This window comes from Pristiophorus japonicus, chromosome 22 (assembly GCF_044704955.1).
Source record: "Pristiophorus japonicus isolate sPriJap1 chromosome 22, sPriJap1.hap1, whole genome shotgun sequence".
Lineage (NCBI taxonomy): Eukaryota > Metazoa > Chordata > Chondrichthyes > Pristiophoridae > Pristiophorus > Pristiophorus japonicus.
In genome coordinates this window covers 41954610-41978265 of record NC_091998.1, presented here as the reverse complement: position 1 = coordinate 41978265, position 23656 = coordinate 41954610, and the positions used below count along the sequence as shown (strand labels likewise).

At 47.6% G+C, this 23656-nt stretch overlaps 1 protein-coding gene across 3 annotated transcripts in view; it reads left to right on the top strand.

The window, feature by feature from the left end:
* tacc1 (transforming, acidic coiled-coil containing protein 1) overlaps window positions 1-23656 on the top strand; it is a 220533-nt gene that overhangs the window by 160685 nt on the left and 36192 nt on the right. For all 3 annotated transcript variants that reach the window (XM_070865966.1, XM_070865964.1, XM_070865965.1), the window contains 2 exons: window positions 13269-13482; window positions 18568-18620. In XM_070865966.1, coding sequence (XP_070722067.1) covers window positions 13269-13482; window positions 18568-18620 — 267 coding nt within the window. The remainder of the gene's footprint in view (window positions 1-13268; window positions 13483-18567; window positions 18621-23656) is intronic.

Here is a 23656-nt window from a genome sequence, read left to right as displayed (position 1 = left end):
CATCCTAGTAAATCTCCTCTGCGCCCTCTCTAGTGCAATCACGTCCTTCCTAAAATACGCCGACCAGAACTGCACGCAGTACTCCAGCTGTGGCCTAACCAAAGTATTATACAATTTAAGCATAACCTCCCTGCTCTTATATTCTATGCCTCGGCCAATAAAGGCAAGCGTTCCGTATGTCTTCTTAACCACCTTATCCACCTAGCGTGCTACTTTCAGAGATCTGTGGACATGCCCTCCAAGGTCCCATTGTTCATTTATACTATTAAGTGGCCTACCGCTTAATGTGTATTCCCTTTCCTTATTAGCCCTCCCAAAGTGCATCACCTCACATTTCTCTGAATTAAATTCAATTTGCCACTGCTCTGCCCACCTGACCAGTAGATTGCTATCCTCCTGCAGCCCATGACTTTCCTCTTCATTATCAACCACACAGCCAATTTTAGTGTCGTCTGCAAACTTCTTCATCATACTCCCTATATTCAAATCTAAATCGTTGATATATACCACAAAAAGCAAGGGACTCAGTACTGAGCCCTGCGGAACCCCACTGGAAACATCCTTCCAATCACAAAAACATCCATCAATCATTACCCTTTGCTTCCTACCTCCAAGCTAATTTTGGATTCAACTTGCCACTTTGCCCTGGATCCCATGGACTTTAACCTTCATGACCAGTCTACCATGTGGGACCTTATCAAAAGCCTTGCTAAAGTCCATATATACTACATTGTACGCACTACCCTCATCGACCCTCTTGGTTACTCCCTCAAAAAATTCAATCAGGTTAGTCAAACACGATCTTCCCTTAACACATCCATGCTGACTGTCCCTAATTAATCCTTGCCTATCCATATGTAGATTTATCCTGTCTTTCAGGATTTTTTCCATTCATTTTCCCACCACTGACATTAGGCTGATAGGCCTGTAATTACTCGGCCTATCCCTGTCTCCCTTCTTCAACAAGGGTATTACATTAGCAGTCCTCCAATCCTCTGGCATCATGCCCAGATCCAAAGAGGTCTGGAAAATGATGGTCAAGGCCTCTGCTATTTCCTCTTTTACTTCGCTCAACAGCCTGGGATGCATTTCATCCGGGCCTGAGGACTTATCTACTTTCAAAGCTGCTAAGCCCCTTAATACTTCCTCCCTCACTATATTTATTTCATCCAGAATATCACAATCCTCCTCGATAGCAGTATCTGCATTGCCCCTTTCCTTTGTGAAAACAGATGCAAAGTATTCGTTAAGAACCCTATCAACATCTTCCGCCTCCACACAAAGATTACCCTCACGGTCTCTAATAGGCCCTATCCTTTCTTTACTTACCCTCTTACTCTTAATATATTTATAGAACATCTCAGGGTTTTCCTTAATTTTACTGGCCAAGAACTTCTCGTGCTCTCTCTTAGTGTTCCTAATATTCTTTTTAACTTTGCCTCTTAACTTTCTATATTCTTCTAAAGAGTTCCACTTGCCACTCACTTGCCTTATCCGCCATCTTATCAATTTGCCCTTGCAGTGTCCTCCCACCAGGGCCTGACATTGCAGTCAACTGATGAGCTTACCGTGTGTTGGGATGAATCTGGTTTGATGCTGCCCTCTGCTGGCCAACAGAATGAGCACCTCTGCAGTGTCCAGTGAAATATGGAAATTGCCTGATCCCTGTAGTCATGACACCATCTATGCAATGTTTAAACTGTATGATTGTTTAGTTTAGAATGGATTTCAATTTTGCACCATAACAATTTTCACACTGCATTATACATGCCTTTGTTACCTCTAGTCTTGACTATAGTATTAGGCAGTCCCTCCTATCGAGGATGACTTCCTTCCACGCCATAAAGGGATGAGTTCACAGGTGTTTCAATGAAGGACCTAATATTCCAGGTCCTGAACTACATGTTGAAGGGCGGAAGATGCCTGTGCGTGGATTTTTTTAACGTGGGGTGACCGTTACACACCAGCCACCACACGGGCTTGACAGAGCTAGGTCTTGGTCCAGTGGCATGGGTTAACCAGGACGACTGGAGACCAGCTCTGCTGGTAAGCCTGATCCAATAGTGTGGCATTTGGTACAGGCAACATTCAGCAACATTTATTAAACTAGAAATATATAAAGATAACTCATATATTAGGTTCTAGACGATAATCCTTCATTAGTTCACTTTTTTGTTCATCTTCAATTATTTCACTTATGTCTTGACTAGGCCGATATTCTCTCTAGTTTAGAGGAATGAGAGGCGATCTCATTGAAACATACAAAATTCTTGGAGGGCTTGACAGGGTAGATGCAGGGAGGATGTTTCCCCCGGGCTGGGGAGTCTAGAACCAGGCGTCACAGTCTCAGAATAAGGGGTTGGCCATTTAGGACTGAGATGAGAAACTTCTTCACTCAGAGGGTGGTGAATCTTTGGAATTCTCTACCCCAGAGGGCTGTGGAGGCTCAGTCTTTGAGTATATTCAAGACAGAGATCGATAGATTTTTGGATATTAAGGGAATCAAGGGATATGGGGACAGTGCAGGAAAGTGGAGTTGAGGTCGAAGATCAGCTGTGATTTTATTGAATGGCGGAGCAGGCTCGAGGGGCCGAATGGCCGACTCCTGCTCCTAATTCTATGTTCTAATGTTCCAATGCTCTCCTGGCCGGCCTTCCTTCTTCCATGCTGCACAAATTTGGGCTCATCTAAAACTGCTGCCCCGTGTCCTACCTCGCACCAAGTCCCGCTCACCTATCACCCCAATGACCTTCATTGGCTATCGGTCCGGCAACACTTCGATTTTAAAATTCTCATCCTTGTTTTCGAATCCCCCCCAAGGCCTCGCCCCTCCCTAGCTCTGTGATCTCTGCAAGCTTCGCAATTCTCCCGCGATATCTGCATTCCTCCAATTCTGGCCTCTTGAGCATCCCCGATTTTAATCGCTGCCATTGGCGGGCCTGGGCCCTAAGCTCTGGAATTCCCTTCCTAAACCTCTCCGCCTCACTAACCCTCCCCTTTTCAAACCTTCCTCTTTTTGGTCACTTGTCCCAATATCTCCTTTTGTGGCATGTTTTGTTTGATAACGCCCTGGAACGTTTTCCTACATAAAGGCGCTGTGTAAATTGCAAAATAAAGTTTTACGAAAATTGGAAACAGAATTGGATCGCGCAGGGCAAAACCTTGGTTATGTCGATGATTTAGGTTCCTGATTATTTCTGGAAAATGACCTTTGTTGGCTTGGATGAAGCAAGGAATTACATGAGTACAATGCCTGGTGTCATCCCCCAGAATGTCTCCGAACCCTTCACGTGCAATGTGTTACTGTGAAGTGGGGTTGGCTGCTGTGCTGGCAAATGCAGGTTATACCGCCAAACTCACTCGGGAACGTCAACCGTGTCTCCTGCATCGGTGACGCCACAACATAGAAACATAGAAAATAGGTGCAGGAGTAGGCCATTCGGCCCTTCGAGCCTGCACCACCATTCAATATGATGATGGCTGATCATGCAACTTCAGTACCCCATTCCTGCTTTCTCTCCATACCCCTTGATCCCTTTAGCCATAAGGGCTACATCTAACTCCCTTTTGAATATATTTAGTGAATTGGCCTCAACAACTTTCTGTGGTAGAGAATTCCACAGGTTCACCACTCTCTGAGTGAAGAAGTTTCTCCTCATCCCGGTCCCAAATGACTTACCCCTTATTCTTAGACTGTGACCCCTGGTTCTAGACTTCCCCAACATCGGGAACATTCTTCCTGCATCTAACCTGTTCAGTCCCGGCCTTTTAACTCCTTCGCCACGGCAACCCCCAATCAGCATCGAAAACAGTCAGCAAAATCAGTGTACTTGGTGCCACACTGCTTGCAGTTTTTTATTTAAATGTATTTGCATCCATCCAAGACAAAGGAACAGTATGACTCCAGCACAGTCTTACGGCACAATTTCAAGCTGTCAACATTTTAAATACCTCAACGTGGCACGTTGAGGACGGGCTGTAATTAGATGGGGCGGGCACATAGCATCACACACACCCACGCACACATTAACGCTTCCAGTGCCTTGCTACATGTTTCCTAACGCGTGTGGTTATCAAATTGCTAAACCTGTGTCAAACCTTGGTTAGACCACACTTGGAGCACTGCACACAGTTCTGGCCGCCATATTATAAAAAGGATATAGAGGCACTGGAGAGGGTGCAGAGAAGATTTACAAGGATGATACCAGAAATGCGAGGTTTACATATCAGGAAAGGATGAACAGGCTGGGTCTCTTTTCCCTTGAAAAAAGAAGGCTGAGGGGTGACCTAATAGAGGTCTTTAAAATGATGAAAGGTTTTGGTAGAGTGGATACAGAGAGAGTGTTTCCACTTGTGGGGAAGAGCATAAACTAGAGGCCATCAATATAAGATAGTCACCAAGAAATCCAAGAGGGAATTCAGGAGAAACTTCTTTCCCCAGAGAGTGGAACTCGCTGCCATAGGGAGTGGTTGAAGCGAACAGTATACAGGTTGAGCATCTGAAATCCGGAGTTCCAAAATTCAGAATGCTCTGGAATACAGACACCGGGCTGATCCGTGGTGGGGCTGTCTGGAATCAGGAAAATACTCCGAAATCCGGACACCCTGCCGAGCCGATTACCGCCGCGAGCCAGGCCCAGGAAATCCCCCAAAACAAAAACTCACAAAACACTCGAGAATCAAAAAACAAAACCTCCACCCTACCCCTTCGTGTAGGCCATCACTTCCACAGGCACTGCTGCTCCTGGGTCCACAACACAGGGTCTCCCCCCACCCCAGGGTCTTCCCTCGGCCAGAACACGGGCGCATTAAAACTACAAAGGATGCCGATTTGGGTGATTTGGACAGGTTAGGTGAGTGGGCAAACACATGGCAGATGCAGTATAATGTGGCTAAATGTGAGGTTATCCACTTTGGGGGCAAAAACACGAAGGCAGAATATTATCTGAATGGCGGCAGATTAGGAAAAGGGAAGGTAGAACGAGACCTGGGTGTCATGGTACATCAGTCATTGAAAGTTGGCATACAGGTACAGCAGGCGGTGAAGAAGGCAAATGGTATGTTGGCCTTCATAGCTAGGGGATTTGAGTATAGGAGCAGGGAGGTCTTACTGCAGTTGTACAGGGCCTTAGTGAGGCCTCACCTGGAATATTGTGTACAGTTTTGGTGGTCTAATCTGAGGAAGGACATTCTTGCTATTGAGGGAGTGCAGCGAAAGTTCACCAGACTGATTTCAGAGATGGCTGGACTGACATATGAGGAGAGACTGGATCAATTGGGCCTTTATACACTGGAGTTTAGAAAGATGAGAGGGGATCTCATAGAAACGTATAATTTTCTGACGGGTTAGATGCGGGAAGAATGTTCCCGATGTTGGGGAAGTCCAGAATCAGGGGACACAGTCTTCGGTTACGGGGTAGGCCATTTCGGACTGAGATGAGGAGAAACTTCTTCACTCAGAGAGTTATTAACCTGTGGAATTCCCTGCCGCAGAACATTGTTGAGGCCAGTTCACTGGATATATTCAAGAGGGAGTTAGACGGCTAAAGGGATCAAGGGATATGGAGAGAAAGCAGGAAAGGGGTACTGAGGTGAATGATCAGCCATGACCTTATTGAATGGCGGTGCTGGCTCGAAGGGCCGAATGGCCTACTCCTGCACAGATTTTCTATGTTTCTATGATTCCGGCACTCCCAGCCTCGCACGCCGGCCGTCCGCCCAAAACCTTCGGCGCGAGACCCCGGCAGAACTCCGCCAACTTCCAAAATGGCACAACAAAACAGCCGGCTGAAAATCAGACTCGCACAATGCAGTCGTCGGGATCGGCAAAACATCCTGAAATCTACCGTGGTTGGTTATTGCCGAAAAGTGATGGACTGTCCAATCAGTTTCAGCAAGGCAAAACAGTCCAGTCAATCAAACTGGCTTCACACAGATACAAGAACCTCTGGATTCACCAAAACACCAGTGAGGGAGAGCAGCAAAGGACTCCAGAAAGACATTCCGAAATCCAGAACGGCCTTGGTCTTGAGGTTTCCGGATTTCGGACGCTCCAGCTGTAGATGTATTTAAGGGGAGGCTGGGCACGCATATGAGGGAGAAGGGAATAGAGGGTTAAGCTGATAGATTTAGATGAGGAAAGACGGGAGGAGGCTCGAGTGGAGCATAAACGCCGGCATGGACTGGCTGGGCCGAATGGCCTGTTTCTGTGCCATATATCCCGTGGAATCCGATGAAACTAAATTTCAGCATTGCTCGCACTTAGGGCTGTGATGTAATGGCGAACGGTACCCATTGTTCCCTGAGATTCCAGGAGGATTCGCGGTGCCCCTGCCGGAGTTACAGCTGGGGGCCTGAGTGGAAGGAATTTCACAGCCGCTATCTCTGAGTGTCGTCAGACGCACACGACACTGGCTTTAACACACACTGGCAACTAGCGGCTTTGTTATAAGCTTCACAGTGCTCTGGAACGCAAGACCCCGATAAGATGAAAGTGGTGAAATCGGATTAAAGCAACACTCCCTCTTTGTTTTGCATTCAGCCAATCGGAGGCCGAGAGGGGGAGGAGTGGGTGTCCCGGAGGCTGGGCCCTGAGCGGGTCGAACCGTCTAGCTTTTATCGAAAGTAAATCCCAATTTTGAGCAGTTTCCCCAGCAGCAGAAGATGAGCGTATCCACAAACCACCTTTGGAGCTGCAGCCAAGCCGCTCCTGTTTTGCCGCAATGCAGAGCGGCGGTGTGGAATCTGGGCCGTTGTCCCGGCAAATCGGATTGCAGCCACAGAGCTTGACCTCCTGGCTCCCGGTGGTTTGCAAATCGCAAACGGTGGAGTCTGTGCCGAACAGCAACAACTCCTCTAGTTGACATCTCAAAGGACACAGATGTTGAGTAAAGCTGGGAAGGAAATATTGACATTACCAGTCCATCTCCCGTGGCACTGCAGACAGGGGAAGCTAAGACCAAATGCAGACTCCCGGTAAAATTAGCTTAGAGGATGAGGGATCATCCCCCTGCAAAACAGATACACTGCTTTGGGTACTGTTGAGGGGGATAACTCATCAGGGGAGGGCAGCAGCAGCCAAGTACATGGCACCGTGGCTGGCTCTGCTGCACAGGAGGGCAGGAAAAAGAGTGGGAGAGCTATAGTGATAGGGGATTCAATTGTACGGGGAATAGATAGGCATTTCTGCGGCCGCAACCGAGACTCCAATATAGTATGTTGTCTCCCTGGTGCAAGGGTCAAGGATCTCTCGGAGCGGGTGCAGGACACTCTGAAAAGTGAGGGTGAGCAGCCAGTTGTTGTGGTGCATATAGGTACCAATGATATAGGTAAAAAAACGGGATGAGGTCCTACTAGATGAATTTAGGGAGCTAGGAGCTAAATTAAAAAGTAGGACCTCAAAAGTAGTAATCTCAGGATTGCTACGTGTGCCAATTGCTAGTCAGAGTAGGAATCGCAGGATAGCTCAGATGAATACGTGGCTTGAGGAGTGGTGCAGAAGGGAGGGATTCAAATTCCTGGGACATTGGAACCGGTTCTGGGGGAGGTGGGACCAGTACAAACCGGACGGTCTGCACCTGGGCAGAACTGGAACCAATGTCCTGGGGGGAGTGTTTGCTAGTGCTGTTGGGGAGGGGTTAAACTAACATAGCTGAGGGATGGGAACCTATGCAGGGAGACAGAGAGAAATAAAATGGAGGCAGAAGCAAAAGATAGAAAGGAGAATAGTAAAAGTGGAGGGCAGAGAAACCCAAGACAAAAAACAAACAGGGCCACATTACAGCAAAATTCTAACGGGGCAAAGTGTGTTAAAAAGACAAGCCTGAAGGCTCTGTGCCTCAATGCGAGGAGTATTCGGAATAAGGTGGACGGATTAACTGTGCAGACAGCAGTTAACGGATATGATGTAATTGGCATCACGGAGACATGGCTCCAGGGTGACCAAGGCTGGGAACTCAACATTCAGGGGTATTCAACATTTAGGAAGGATAGACAGAGAGGAAAAGGAGGCGGGGTGGCGTTGCTGGTTGAAGAGGAAATAAATGCAATAGTAAGGAGGGACATTAGCCTGGATGATGTGGAATCGGTATGGGTGGAGCTGCGGAATACCAAAGGGCAGAAAACGCGAGTGGGAGTTGTGTACAGATCACCAAACAGTAGTAGTGAGGTTGGGGACAGCATCAACCAAGAAATAAGGGATATGTGCAATAAAGGTACAGCAGTTATCATGGGCAACTTTAATCTACATATTGATTGGGCTAACCAAACTGGTAGTAATGCGGTGGAGGAGGATTTCCTGGAGTGTATTAGGGATAGGGATAGCAGTCGGATTCAGGTGAATTTATAATGGGGAACAAAATAATGGCAGACAAATTGAACAAATACTTCAGTTCTGTCTTCACGAAGGAAGACACAAACCACCTTCCGAATGTACTAGGGGACAGTGGGTCTAGTGAGAAGGAGGAACTGAAGGATATCCTTATTAGGAGGGAAATTGTGTTAGGGAAATGGATGGGATTGAAGTCTGATAAATCCCCGGGACCCGATAGTCTGCATCCCAGAGTACGAAAGGAAGTGGCCCTAGAAATAGTGGATGCATTGATGATCATTTTCCAACAGTCTATCGACTCTGGATCAGTTCCGATGGACTGGAGGGTAGCTAATGTAACAGCACTTTTTAAAAAAGGAGGGAGAGAGAAAACGGGTAATTATAGACCAGTTAGCCTAACATCAGTAGTGGGGAAAATGTTGGAATCAATCATTAAGGATGAAATAGCAGTGCATTTGGAAAGCAGTGACAGGATCGGTCCAAGTCAGCATGGATTTATGAAAGGGAAATCATGCTTGACAAATCTTCTGGAATTTTTTGAGGATGTAACTAGCAGAATGGACAAGGGAGAACCAGTGGATGTGGTGTATTTGGACTTTCAAAAGGCTTTTGACAAGGTCCCGCACAAGAGATTGTTGTGCAAAGTCAAAGCGCATGGTATTGGGGGTATTGTACTGACATGGATAGAGAACTGGTTGGCAGACAGGAAGCAGAGAGTCGGGATAAACGGGTCCTTTTCACATTGGCAGGCAGTGACGAGTGGAGTGCCGCTAAACTGGGTGGCGGTGTGAGCTGTGAGGGGAACGCTAAGAGGCTGCAGGGTGACTTGGACAGGTTAAGTGAGTGGGCAAATGCTTGGCAGATGCAGTATAATGTGGATAAATGTGAGGTTATCCATTTTGGGGGCAAAAACACGAAGGCAGAATATTATCTGAAAGGCGGTAGATTAGGAAAAGGGGAGGTGCAACGAGATCTGGGTGTCATGGTTCATCAGTCATTGAAAGTGGGCATGCAGGTACAGCAGGCGGTGAAGAAGGCAAATGGCATGTTGGCCTTCATAACGAGAGGATTTGAGTATAGGAGCAGGGAGGTCTTACTGCAGTTGTACGGGGCCTTGGTGAGGCCTCACCTAGAATATTGTGTTCAGTTTTGGTCTCCTAATCTGAGGAAGGACATTCTTGCTATTGAGGGAGTGCAGCGAAGGTTCACCAGACTAATTCCAGGGATGGCTGGACTGTCATTTGAGGAGAGACTGGATCAACTGAGCCTTTATTCACTGGAGTTTAGAAGGATGAGAGGGGATCTCATAGAAACGTATAAGATTCTGACGGGACGGGACTGGACAGATGCAGGAAGAATGTTCCCGATGTTGGGGAAGTCCAGAACCAGGGGACGTAGTCTTAAGGTAAGGGGTAGGCCATTTAGGACTGAGATGAGGAGCAACTTCTTCACTCGGAGAGTTGTTAACCTGTGGAATTCTCTGCTGCAGAGAGTTGTTGATGCCAGTTCATTGGATATATTCAAGAGGGAGTTCGATATGGCCCTTACGGCTAAGGAGATCAAGGGATATGGAGAGAAAGCAGGAAAGGCATACTGAGGGAATGATCAGCCATGATCTTATTGAATGGCGGTGCAGGCTCGAAGTGCCGAATGGCCGACTCCTGCACCTATTTTCTATGCTACTACTGGAGGGCCTGCAGAATTCACTCCCCATTTTAAAATCCTACATTCTGTCCTTTTATTGTATACAATATTTAACTCTCTTTTATATTTTAACTTTAAACCAAAACAGTTTGGGAAACCGTGTTGGGTGGAGGGCAGCAGCTTCTCGACAGCACAAGCTCAGAGATGGGAAACCAGAAGTCCTATAGCGCCACTGCTGGTGGGAGGGGGTAATGACAGCGTGACATGATTACATTGCCCGTGACCATGTAAAATGCGGACAATTTATAACGGAAAAAGTTGTCACAAAAGGGTGACAAAAATATGACAACAGGAAATAATCTTAGTAGTCAGGAAGTGCATGCAGATGCAAGATGTTTAATAGATGACAGATTTATAAAATGCTGGACAATGAGGAACTTACAGGGTTACAGGCAAAAAGTGGTGGGGGGGGCGGGGGCGGTGTGACTACGTATGACTGCTCTTTCAAAGAGCTGCCATGGGCACGACGGGCCGAATGGCCTCATTCTGTGATTCGATGAAAATTGTTCCCCAGTTGGCTGTGCCTCCTGTATCGAGCATTGCCCACTTCCACACCAAAGAGGGACGAGTTCACAGATGTTTCACAGAGGTCCTGAACTACATGTTGAAGGGTGGAAGATGCCTGTGCGTGGATTTTTTTAACGTGGGGTGGCCGTTGCACACCAGCCACCACACGGGCTTGACAGAGCTAGGTCTGGGTCCCGTGGCAAGGGTTAACCAGGACGACTGGAGACCAGCTCTACTGCATGGACCTAGTGCACACATATATCGCAGTGTGGGCTGGCCCGTGCTGCCCCTTGGCCCTCACTTCTTCTGGGCCCCGAACTCTCGCCTCTCCTGGGCCATTATCGCGATGCTCCTGGGCCCCGATCTCTCACCTCTCCTCCACCCCGATCAAAATACAGGGCCCTGGTGAGACCGCACCTGGAGTATTGTGTACCGTTTTTGTCTTCTTACCGAAGGAAGGATATACTTGCCATAGAGGGAGTGCAATAAAGGTTCACCAGACTGATTCCTGGGATGGGAGGATTGTCCTATGAGGAGAGATTGAGTAGACTAGGCTTATATTCTCTAGAGTTTAGAAGAATGAGAGGTGATCTCATTGAAACATGCAAAATTCTTACGGGGCTTGACAGGGTAGATGCAAGGAGGATGTTTCCCCCGGGCTGGGGAGTCTAGAACCAGGGGTCACAGGCTCAGAATAAGGGGTCGGCCATTTAGGACTGAGATGAGGAGAAATTTCTTCACTCAGAGGGGGGTGAATCTTTGGAATTCTCTTCCCCAGAGGCCTGTGGAAGCTCAGTCTTTGAGTATATTCAAGACAGAGATCGATAGATTTTGGGGATATTAAGGGAATCAAGGGATAAGGGGATAGTGCGGGAAAGTGGAGTTGAGGTCGAAGATCAGCCATGAGCTCATTGAGTGACGGAGCAGGCTCGAGGGGCCGAATGGCCGACTCCTGCTCCTAATTCTTATGTTCTTATGGGATATTATTTTAAATTGAATGGATTGGTGCTGCCAAGTACAGCTGGCCATGAAATGGAGCTAAAAATAACTTTACTGCAAAAAAGCTACCGGAATCAGGGTGAAACAGGGCAGACATTTAGTGGGGAAAAAACACATACTGACCTTTAATCTAAAATTATCAGTAGGAGGAATTTCATATATCTTTCCCCCCCCCCGCCCCCCAGTTTTTTGTTTCCCCTCACAGTTTTAACCCTTATTTTGTTATTTATATGCTTTTATACACTGACCTACATTGGCTCCTGGTTAAGCAACGCCTCGATTTCACAATTCTCACCCTTATTTTCAAATCCCTCCATGGCCTCACCCCTCCCTATCTCTGTAATCTCCTCCAACCCCACAACCCCCCGAGATGTCTGCGCTCCTCTAATTCTGTCCTCTTGAGCATCCCCGATTATAATTGCTCAACCATCGGTGGCCGTGCCTTCTGTTGCCTGGGCCTCAAGCTCTGGAACTCCCTCCCTAAACCTCTCCACTTCTCTACCTCTCTCTTCTCCTTCAAGACGCTCCTTAAAACCGACCTCTTTGACCGAGCTTTCAGTCACCTGCGCTAATGTCTACTTCTGTGGCTCGGTGTCAAATTCTTTATCTGATAATACTTCTGTGAAGTGCCTAGGGATGTCTTTGTACGTTAAAGGTGCTATATAAATGCAAGTTGTTGTCGGTGTTGCTTTGGTTTTACAAATTAAACCCTCCTTACCTGTAGGCGGCGCTCTGTATTTAAGAGTGCCATGTAACTTAATACGTACCATGGCTTATCCACGTTCATTAACTTTACATTTGACTAAAATGAAAAGCAGCTTTTGTTGCTCGCAGAGGGCCACAAACTCTGGCAGCTCGCCTTGTCTTGCTCCGTGCTCATTCATGACTCCGTGAATGAGGTCAGACCCAGGCCCAATCAGCTGCGTCTCTGTCACAGGCCCATCACCAAACACAAAGGCTGCTTCCTGACTATTCATTCGGCTAAAGAGCGCTTGAGTTTTTAATTCAGCTCAAACTTGGCCAACAACAGCTTCTCGAAAACCGGTTTTCCTGCAGTTATACTGACAATGCGGGAGCGCGGAAAAGAAGCCATCGGGTTATTCAAAAACCATTCCGATTATTTTCGATGACCAAAGCTCCTCAAAAAAAATCTCATTAAAATTGATCAAATAAATTTAAAGGGGGATTGAGGAAAGACTTTCATTTCTAGAGCGCCTTTCACGACCAGCGGACGTCTCAAAGCACTTTACAGCCAATGAAGTACTTCTGGAGTGCAGTCACTGTTGTAATGTGGGAAACGCGGCAGCCAATTTGCGCACAGCAAGCTCCCACAAACTGCAATGTGATAATGACCCAGATAATCTGTTTTTATGTTATGTTGATTGAGGGATAAATATTGGCCCCAGGACACCGGGGAGAACTCCCCTGCTCTTCTTAGAAATGGGATATTTTACGTCCACCTTGAGCGAGCAGACGGGGCCTCGGTTTAACAGCTCATCCGAAAGACAGCACCTCCGACAGTGCGGCGTTCCCTCAGCACTGTGTTGGGAGCGTCGGCCTAGATTTTTTTTGTGTGTGTTCAAGTCCCTGGTTAGTTTTGGTCAGATTTTAAGAGGGGATGTCTGAACATGCAATAGTCAGTGAGCGGGAATAAAGTGGCTGCTGTCGGGTGATTGTCGTACAGGAATAGCCTGCTTTAAATATCCAAACCCTGTTATCTACATTTCAGGATGCAGTGCCCCTCGAAGCATCTGACGTCCCCGACCTTGCCCACAGAGAGCGGCATGCCACTGATGAGGAGAAGCTGGCTTCCACCACTTCGGGCACTCAGAAACACGGCTGCGCAGAGGGGAAGGCCGAGGTGGAGGAGGACACCGAGTACTTTGAATGTTCCTCCCTCCTGGCCGCCGCCTGTAAACCAGAATTTGCCGCCCCTTCGGAAGGTAAGGAACCCCGTTTGAGGGGGCCTTTGCGCCTCGACCCAGCCCGTCTGCCAAAGTCGGACCGCCTCCTTTTCGGAGATTTGGTGGGTTCGTCGCCGCCGCCCGAGGCCTCCCTGACTAGGCCCGAGTTTTTGCACAGGCTGCCCTGCGCGGCAATCGTTTGATCACATCCGGTTTGTCGAGACCCGAGCGAAAAGCCCGCGGCCCCCAAAAAAAGGCACAAACTCGGGTCAGAAGCCATGCAGCGATAGCACAGAGCAAATACCCTCATGACTCCCGGTGACTGGGGAATGTCAAGGGCACATTTTCTGCATTCCTCCTGCCCAGGCCCGAAGAGGCTTACTCTGCTCTGCGTTTAAACGGCCCTGCTGCATGTCCCTCGCTGAGGAGACTGCGGGGTTTATCATTTTTTTAAACTCGCTACGCTGTCACAAGAACGGAATAGCGGGATATATGTCGACACTTTCTCTCCTGGGGAAGCAGTGCTCAACTGCCGAGGGGTTGAAGCACCCGTCTGCTGTCGGACCAAACCGCTTGTCCAAAGCCGCGTAGCTCAGGTTCTGCGTAAAATGCTCCCAGAGGCGTTGAGAATTGACCGTCTCGGAACTCGAGCAAAGCCCTGAAACTAGGCCAGACACATGCAATCGGCCTGTCGCTAATGCACCGACTTACTGTGAAGAAACATCGGCATTAAATAAAAGCTTTTATCCTGTGCACATTTTCAGTGGTTCATTTATCTTTTCAGCCCCTGCGGGCAATCTGTTTTCTTCATGCTGCATTTCTCCTGTGTCCATCTCCAACATCGAGTGCGTTTTCTCATCCATTTCGTCACGTGCCAGCATTGTCTGTGTGAAGTGTATCTTTGAAAAGAAAGAAAGACTTGCATTTATATAGCGCCTTTCATGGCAACCGGACGTCGCAAAGCGCTTTACAGCCAATTAAATACTTTTGGAGTGTAGCCACTGTTGTAATGTGGGAAACACGGCAGCCAATTTGCGCACAGCAAGCTCCCACAAACAGCAATGTGATAATGACCAGATAATCTGTGTTTAGTGATGTTGATTGAAGGATAAATATTGGCCCCAGGACACCGGGGATAACTCCCCTGCTCTTCTTCGAAATAGTGCTGTGGGATCTTTTATGTCCACCTGAGAGAGCAGACGGGGCCTCGGTTTAACGTCTCATCCAAAAGACGGCATCTCCGACAGTGCAGCACTCCCTCAGCACTGCACTGGGAGTGTCAGCCTAGATTTATGTGCTCAAGTTCCTGGAGTGGGACTTGAACCCACAACCTCCTGACTCCGAGGAGAGGGTGCTGCCCACTGAGCCACAGCTGTCACCTTTGGGTTTGCTGTGTGCCGTGCCAGAGACATTGTGCAGAATTGGGGCTAAAACCGCGTGATTGAGGGGCAGGTAGTGAACAAGTTATGTTCTTACGGCAAGATATCTGAGACATATGAGCATTTCTGTTGTCTCTTGCAACTGGAAAACGATTAGAAGTTCTAGTTTATTGCGGTTTCAGGTTCCGAGAAGATGTGTCATGTCTTACGCTGCTTAATGTTCAAATGCTTTTCTTCAAATCCCTCCATGGCCTTGCCTTCCCTATCTCTGTAGCCTCCTCCAGCCCTACGACCCTCCCAGATCTCCCGCTCCTCCAATTCTAGCCTCTTGAGCATCTCCGATTTTAATCGCATCACCATTGATGGCCGTGCCTCCAGCTGCCTGGACCATAAGCTCTGGAACTCCCTCCCTAAACCTCTCTACCTCTCTACCCCTTTAAGACGCTCCTTAAAACCTACCTCTTTGCTCAAGCTTTTGGTCACCTGCCCGAATATGTCCTCAAGTGGCTCAGTGTCAAATGTTGTTTGATAACGCTCCTGTGAAGCGCCTTGGGACGTTTCACTTTGTTAAAGGCGCTATATAAATGCAAGTTGTTACTGAGTGTCGCGAGTGAATGTGCTCCATTGTGTATCATTGCAAGGGTCACACGGCCACTTTGAACATAGTGCCGACCCTTCTGTGAGTTTGCGCTGCTGCCCAGGATAAGCTGGCAGCTAAATGCCATGGACTGGGCTGCTAATTACAACTGGCCCGTGTTGATTGCCCTTTAGTGACACCAGAAATAACCCGAGATTTTGACGAGGTGTTTGTAGACCTGCCAGATCCCCAGCTTCACGGCTCGATGTCAACTTTGTCATCGAGAGCTGAGTATTTTTGCAAGTTACAATGAAGACTAGTCACTTTGTGCCAATAGGAATTATGTTGCAGCTCCCCCAATGGCTGACTGGGCTCGACTCTGGATCGTGAGGAGATACACGTTTGAGCTCCGTAATCGCTTCGGTTTGTCTCGTTGAATGCTGAATTCAGTCAGTACAGCCCCACTCGGCTCACAGCAGTCCGTCGGTAGGACTGTCAACAGTTTCAAAATAGTCCGCACATTACCACACCAGACTGGAGCGCGAGCAGCCATTTCAGTGATCAAATCTTGGGTTTGTCCTACCAAGGCAACTTAAATAAAACCAAAATGGTGACCTCCGACCCCGAGCCTTCTCTGGAACAACTGACGCCAGCATAGTTACTGGTGCTGGCGATCAGCGTGACAACACATGCACGTCACCAATGTGTCACTTGTGACTTGCCAGGCATGCTTGGCGGGTGATAAACACGGTGCCTCCTAAATCACCGCCCGAACCGCAACTTTTTCTGCATCTGGTTTTGCATTTTAGTGTGGATGTCAACAAATTGTAGCTGGCTGGAGCAACTTGGGACTGTTCACTCCGTCCGACAAGATTATCTCTCGCTTTGCCCTGGAGAAATGGTTGGTGTTATCTTTGGCCCTCAGTGCCATGACATTGGTTTGCACAAAGCCCTGGTTGGACCACACCTGGGGCACTGAGAGCAGTTCTGGGCATCACACCTTAGGGAGGGTATATTGGCCTCGGAGGGAGTGTAGCGTAGGTTTACCAGAGTGATACCCGGACTCCAAGGGTTAAATTATGGGGAGAGATTACACAAGCTAGGGTTGTATTCCATGGAATTTATACAGTTAATCGGAGGTTAATGTTTGATCGACGTTTTCAGGATATTAAGGGAACTGACAGGGTAGATAGAGAGAAATTCTTCTCGCTGGTTGGGGAGTCTGGGACTAGGGGGCAGAGTCTAAACATTAGAGCCAGAGCTTTCAGGAGTGAAGTTAGGAAACCCTCCTACACACAAAGGGTGGTTGAAGTTTAGAACTCTCTTCCGCAAACGGCAATTGATGCTAGATTAATTCATTTTAAATCTGCGATTGATGGATTTTTGTTAACTAAAGGTATTAAGGGATGTGGGGCAAAGGCAGGTATGTGGAGTTAGGTCACACATCAGCCATGATCTCATTGAATGGCAGGGCCGATTGGCCTCCTCCTGTCCCTATGTCTACCCACAACCTGCTTGTGCTGATGAAGATAAAGGTCAGAGGCTGTTGTGGAAGGAGCCAGGAATGTGGTGAGCCTCATGAAATGGTTGGCATGACAACAAAGGGCCCTGTCGAGCCGTGCGCAACCAGTGACACAAGGGGATTCGCGTTACATTAACAAAAAGCAATACTGCCAACACAAATCCATAATTTCCGACAGAAAGGCCTTTGATCAGCTGGGGGGGGGGAGCAGTGGGGGGGGGAGCGGTGGGGGGGGGGCGGTTTCATGTTGTAGTTGAGGTTTATGATGAGCCACAGGCTGAGAAATGGCGAGTTCAGAAAACTTGTAGTCTGGAAATCAAGAGCAGTTCTGAAGGAGAAATAAAATTTATGCCGTGCATTGACATCGAGGAAAGTTAGGATTTAGCCATGTGACTGGGTGGATAATTGGCAAAAATTGTTTGACCTTTCTGCCCGTTTATACTCTGAAAATAATGTCCAGCTCAAAAAGTACTGGGAATAAATCCCCACTGGGGGTTTGGTGAATGTAGCTGGTGATGGCCAGATTGCTGGATCTGCCGTTTGTGGCCCCAGATGTTGCAAATGGCCCGTTTACCAAATCCAGATTCAGCCCCCTTCAGAAGTTACAGTGCGGTTTGGGAGATGTGCAGAGATAATGAAACCCCAGGGTCGCAAAGTGACATATATTAGTCGGACTAGAAGGACTCAAATTAAAACAACAAAAGAGGCAACAGGGTGTTCCCTGCAAGCGAATGAGTTAATGATGCGTTTTGCAAATGTTGTTCTAATGTCAATGCCATTGTGTACAGAGGTTTGTGTGATGTGGTTTTTTGGGCTATTCCAACCGTAATTGAGAACTGCTCTGTTGCAAAAACCACTACACAGCTGGAGTGTTCCTTCAGCCGAGGTTTGCTGAACAGAGGTCCCCCACCCTGTATTTACAGTGCTCACGGTCATGAGGGACATCCCGTTCCATTGGTCACACTGTCGCGCTGAAACATCAGCCTGTCAGTCTGCCTACAGAACCTTCATTGCCACAGCAAGGTGGCCATTGCGGTGCCAGTTTTTAAGTCACTAGGTAAAGGAATTTGCCACTTATTGAGCCACCATGCCCAAGTGCGTAGAATACAACTAATTACTATCAGAGGCATTGCACAATACTTAAAGGACAAGCAATAAACACACTGTGCAAAATGCTGAGCATCACTATCGTATCACTAGAAAGTGGGCCCCCAGCAGAAATTAATGTCAAAAAATCAGGTTTTTCTTTCTATTTTCCTTTCTTTCAGTCTATGCACCATTACCCAGATTAAAGGGGGTACCCAGGTACCTGCTTCCAAGCTCCTCTTTAACAAGTATCTCAGAGGTATACAAGAGCCAGTATGTCTCTTCTGATTTTCCCCCTCCCTTGTCTGAGGGCCTCCACCTACAATCGAGATATTGACTATTGGAAACTCACCTAAAGGGGAATTATTGGTAGCAACCAAATCTCTATTAATGTAGGATGCCACATTGCTTTCCCTTCAAGCTGAAGAAGATTCTGAGGGCCAGCTTGCTATTTTCCCAGTCAGTAAAAGTGGACAAGGTCACAGGAAATGTCGCACACCACAATGTTATAATCCATTACATGCCAACATAACATGGGTCTCTCTCTGCTTCGGTTTCAGGTTTGGATAAATCAAAAGAATTCGACCAGGAACAACTTGTACCCTTATCACCTGTAAGTATCTGAAGTCCTGCGACAGTATGTGAGAAGAATCTTAATCTTCATCAGTGTAGTGTATTTGCTTCATGGGTTCTTTGTTTAAGAATTCATAGCAACACATTGCTATTAAGAACTAGATGGTTTATTAACAAAAGTTTAACAATCACTCTACACATTAACAGTTCATCCATCATCATCATAGGCAGTCTCTCGAACGAGGATGACTTGCTTCCACGAGTTCACAGGTGTTTCAATGAAGGACCCGATGTTCCAGTCCTGAACTCCAGGGTTGGAAGATGCCGGTGCGTGGATTTTAACGTGTGGTGATCGTTGCACACCAGCCACCACACGGGCTTGAGAGCTCGGCCTTTATATGATGGCAAGGGTTAACCAGGATGACTGGAGACCAGCTCCGCTGCACGGACCGATAGCTCACACATATCGCAGTGTGGGCTGGCCCTCTGCTCTCCTGGGCCCCGATCACGTCGCTCTACAATCTCTCGCCGCTCCTGCTGTATCTGCCCACGCTTAAATCAGCGACCTTGATTTTGGTGATGTCCAATCCAGACGCCCTCCTCCAAGCCAATAGATTTTTAACCAATAAGGGAATTAAGGGTTACGGGGAGCGGGCGGGTAAGTGGAGCTGAGTCCACGGCCAGATCAGCCATGATCTTGTTGAATGGCGGAGCAGGCTCGAGGGGCTAGATGGCCTACTCCTGTTCCTAATGCTTATGTTCTTATGTTTATGTAAGCCGTCGCCCTCCTGGAGGCCCCGCCATAAAATGAGCGGAGGTGTGGCAGCCCGGGAGCAGAGTGGAGACATGGCACTTCAGGGACCAGCGTGAGCTGGATTACTCGTCCAATAACATGACTACTATTCTAGCGTTCCCATTGCATCTCAAGTAACTAACTGGCCACTTGAGTTGGGAGCCTTGTCCACCGATGTTGCTGAGAACGCTCAAACTTGTCCCTTGTGGGATTGGCACAGGTTCTTACTGAACGAGAGTTGAAATCTCAAAAGCTGAATCCCCAATTAAAACCCAGAGGGCTGTGGCGGCTCAGACTTCGAGTATATTCAAGACCGAGATCGATAGATTTTTGGATATTAAGGGAATCAGGGGATAGGGGGATAGTGGGGGAAGGTGGAGTTGAGGTCGAAGATCAGCCATGATCTCATTGAATGGTGGAGCAAGCTCGAGGGGCCGAATGGCCGACTCCTGCTCCTATTCCTTATGTCCAGCAGATACGTATCATTGTGATGGGATATCTAGCCTGCAGGGTTGACATTCTTTTGTCTTATCACTTGTTTTCTTCATTTTAATCGTGAGCCCCTGGTGAAATGATCAGGAGCTTTGGTTTGGAGGAATGACCGGACCTGAATGATTGATTAGAGAGACCTGACTCTACAGGCAGCTCACTAACTGAGCGTGTTTATTCAGCTCCCGCACTCCGCTCGCTTCAGCAAACCTTCCAAACCTAACTGGTAGACAACACAAAAGGATATTAAGATCAATCATAAGTCTTTGCAGCAGGTTGATTTTTTAAAAGGGGCCCTGATAGTGAGACCATTGGTCAGAGAAAATGTAAAATAAAATATAGCTTGTAATAGTTGTTGGGAAATTCAGAGTTCAGTGCAGCAACACTGAACAAAAGGCAGGAATTGGAAGTACAGGTACAACGTCTGAAATCCTGCAACCTCGGGACCGAGTCCATGCCGGTTTTTGGGTTTTACCAGATTTCGGACCTCGCTGCTGGCGCTCCTCGCCATTTCCTGCCGATCCTCCGCTCCTCGCCGCCCGCCGATTCTCGCGGCCCCCCCGGCGCTGCGTTTTTTACCAGTTTCCTCGTCCCTCGCCGCCCGATGTCGCCATCTTGGCCGCCTCAAAAATTCTGGTTTTCAGACAATTCCGGTTTTTGGGACAATGTACCTGTGTTACCCAGATACAGTAAGGGGTGTCCTACTGAATACTGGGTTGAAGGCACATGATTAGAGTGCAGTGTCTTGCCTGTGCTGAATCTGACCTGGGAGAACCTGATGCTAAAACTGCAAGCAAAAATTTGTAAATCATACAATCATAGAAATTTACAGCATAGAAGGGGCCCATCGTGTCCACGCCGGCCGACAAAAAGCCATCCAGCCTAATCCCACGGTTACGGCACTTCAAGTGCACATCCAAGTACTTTTTCAATGTGGTGAGGGTTTCTGCCTCTACCACCCTTTCAGGCAGTGAGTTCCAGACCCCATCACCCTCTGGGTAAAACAATTTTCCCTCAAATCTCCTCTAAACCTCCTTCCAATTACTTTAAATCAATGCCCACTGGTTGTTGACCCCTCTGCCAAGGGAAACAGGTCATAAGAATATAAGAAATAGGCCATACGGCCCCTCGAGCCTGCTCCGCCATTTAATAAGATCATGGCTGATCTGATCATGGACACAGCTCCACTTCCCTGCCCGCTCCCCATAACTCCTTATCCTCTTATCGTTTAAGAAACTGTCTATTTCTGTCTTAAATTTATTCAATGTCCCAGCTTCCACAGCTCTCTGAGACAGCGAATTACACAGATTAACAACCCTCTGAGAGAAAAATTTCTCCTCATCTCTGTTTTAAATGGGCGGCCCCTTATTCTAAGATCATGCCCTCTAGTTCTAGTCTCCCCCATCTCTGCATCCAACTTGTTAAGCCCCCTCATAATTTTATACGTTTCGATAAGATCACCTCTCATTCTTCTGAATGCCAATGAGTAGAGGCCCAACCTACTTAACCTTTCCTCATAAGTCAACCCCCTCATCCCCGGAATCAACTTAGTGAACCTTCTCTGAACTACCTCCAAAGCAAGTATATCCTTTCATAAATCTGAAAAACAAAACTGCACGCAGTATTCCAGGTGTGACCTCACCAGTACCCTGTATAGCTGCAGCAAGACTTCCCTGCTTTTATACTCCATCCCCTTTGCAATAAAGGCCAAGATACCATTGGCCTTCCTGATCACTTGCTGTACCTGCATACTATCCTTTTGTGTTTCATGCACAAGTACCCCCAGGTCCCGCTGTACTGCAGCACTTTGCAATCTTTCTCCATTTAAATAATAACTTGCTCTTTGGTTTTTTTCTGCCTATCCACTTTAACTAGTCCCCTCATAATTTTATACACCTCAATCAGGTCTCCCCTCAGCCTCCTCTGTTCCAAAGAAAACAACCCCAGCCTATCCAATCTTTCCTCATGGCTAAAATTCTCCAGTCCAGGCAACATCCTCGTAAATCTCCTCTGTACCCTCTCTGGTGCAATCACATCTTTCCTGTAATGTGGTGACCAGAACTGCACGCAGTACTCTAGCTGTGGCCTAACCAGTGTTTTATACAGTTCAAGCATAATCCCCTTTTGCTTGTATTCTATGCCTCGGCTAATAAAGGCAAGTATCCCACATGCCGCCTTAATGCATTCTGATTTTCTAGCAGTGAACTTGACTGGCTCATAAATACAGCAGAAATATAAGAATTTGTGTCTTCCACGAGTTTAAAATTGTAACATGCGGACTGGCATTGTCTGTGATAGTCGGTCTGCAATGCCAATTGTGCGCCTTTTAATTCGGGATTGGGATACGGGAGTGGGGCCTGAGAGGTCACTTGGCCGCTGATGGATCTTTGTTAAGTGCAGTTTGCAGGCATCCTTTTGTGAGGCAAGAGCATGAGCTGAAATAAGAAAGACTTGCATTTATAGAGAGCCTTTCACGACCACCATGTCTTAAAGCGCTTTATAGCCAATGAAGTACTTTTTGAAGTGTAGTTACTGTTGTAATGTGGGAAACGCAGCAGCCAAATTGTGCACAGCAAGCTCCCACAAACAGCGATGTAATAATGACCAGATAATCGGCTTTAGTGGCATTGATTGAGAGATAAATATTGGCCAGGACACCGGGGATAACTCCCCTGATGCTCTTCAAAATAGTGCCATGGGATCTTTTACGTCCACCTGAGAGGGCAGGCGGGGCCTCGGTTTAACATCTCATCCGAAAGATGGCACCTCTGACAGTGCGGCGCTCCCTCAGTACTGCACTGGGAGTGTCAGCCTGGATTTATGTGCTCAAGTTCCTGGAGTGGGACTTGAACCCACAACCTTCTGACTCGGAGGTGAGAGTGCTACCCACTGAGCCATGGCTGACAAACACTGACAAAAACCATTGTGAAGGCAGAACAAGATAGTTTGAAAAGGTTGGCAAGCAGTCAGAGGGGTAGGGGTATTTCATTCTAGAGCAATGCGGAAATTTTGTTGCCTTTTTAATTTCGGAAACATCTTGCATGATAAACAGGGTTGCTGCAAGGAATTCCTTGACTCCCAACTCTGGCACTAAGTCTGAGTAAAACCAGTGTACGTAGCCAGAGAACACAGTTTAAAAAAAAAAAAAAAATTTGTTCCTGGGCGTCGCTGGCAAGGCCAATGTTTATTGCCCATCCCAAATTGCCCCTTGAGAAGGTGGTGGTGAGCCGCCTTCTTGAACCGCTGCAGTCCGTGTGGTGAAGGTGCTCCCACAGTTCTGTTCGGGAGGGAGTTCCAGATTTTGACCCAGCGACGAAGGAATGGCAATATATTTCCAAGTCAGGATGGTGTGTGACTAGGAGGGGTAGTGGGAGATGGTGGTGTTCCCATGCACCTGCTTCCCTTGTCCTTCTAGCTGGTAGAGGTCGCGGGTTTGGGAGGTGCTGCCGAAGAAGCCTTGGCGAATTACTGCAGTGCATCTTGTAGATGGTGCACACTGCAGCCACGGTGCGCCGGTGGTGGAGAGAGTGAATGTTGAAGGTGGTGGAGGGAGTGAACGTTTAAAGTATATCTTTCCACCTGAAGTTTGAGTGCAAATATTTACAAGAGTGGAAATTGGAATATAAATTGTGTCTCCTGCTCCCCCCACCTGTTTTTTGTTAGCAGTCTGGAAATGCACACTTGCACTTTGCCTGTTATCAGGGACGTTAAGAGCGGATACAATGCTGTGGGCAATATCCCAAGCTGCATGGGCTGCGAACCTTGCCTGAACAGGTGGTTGGCTCGGGCGCAGA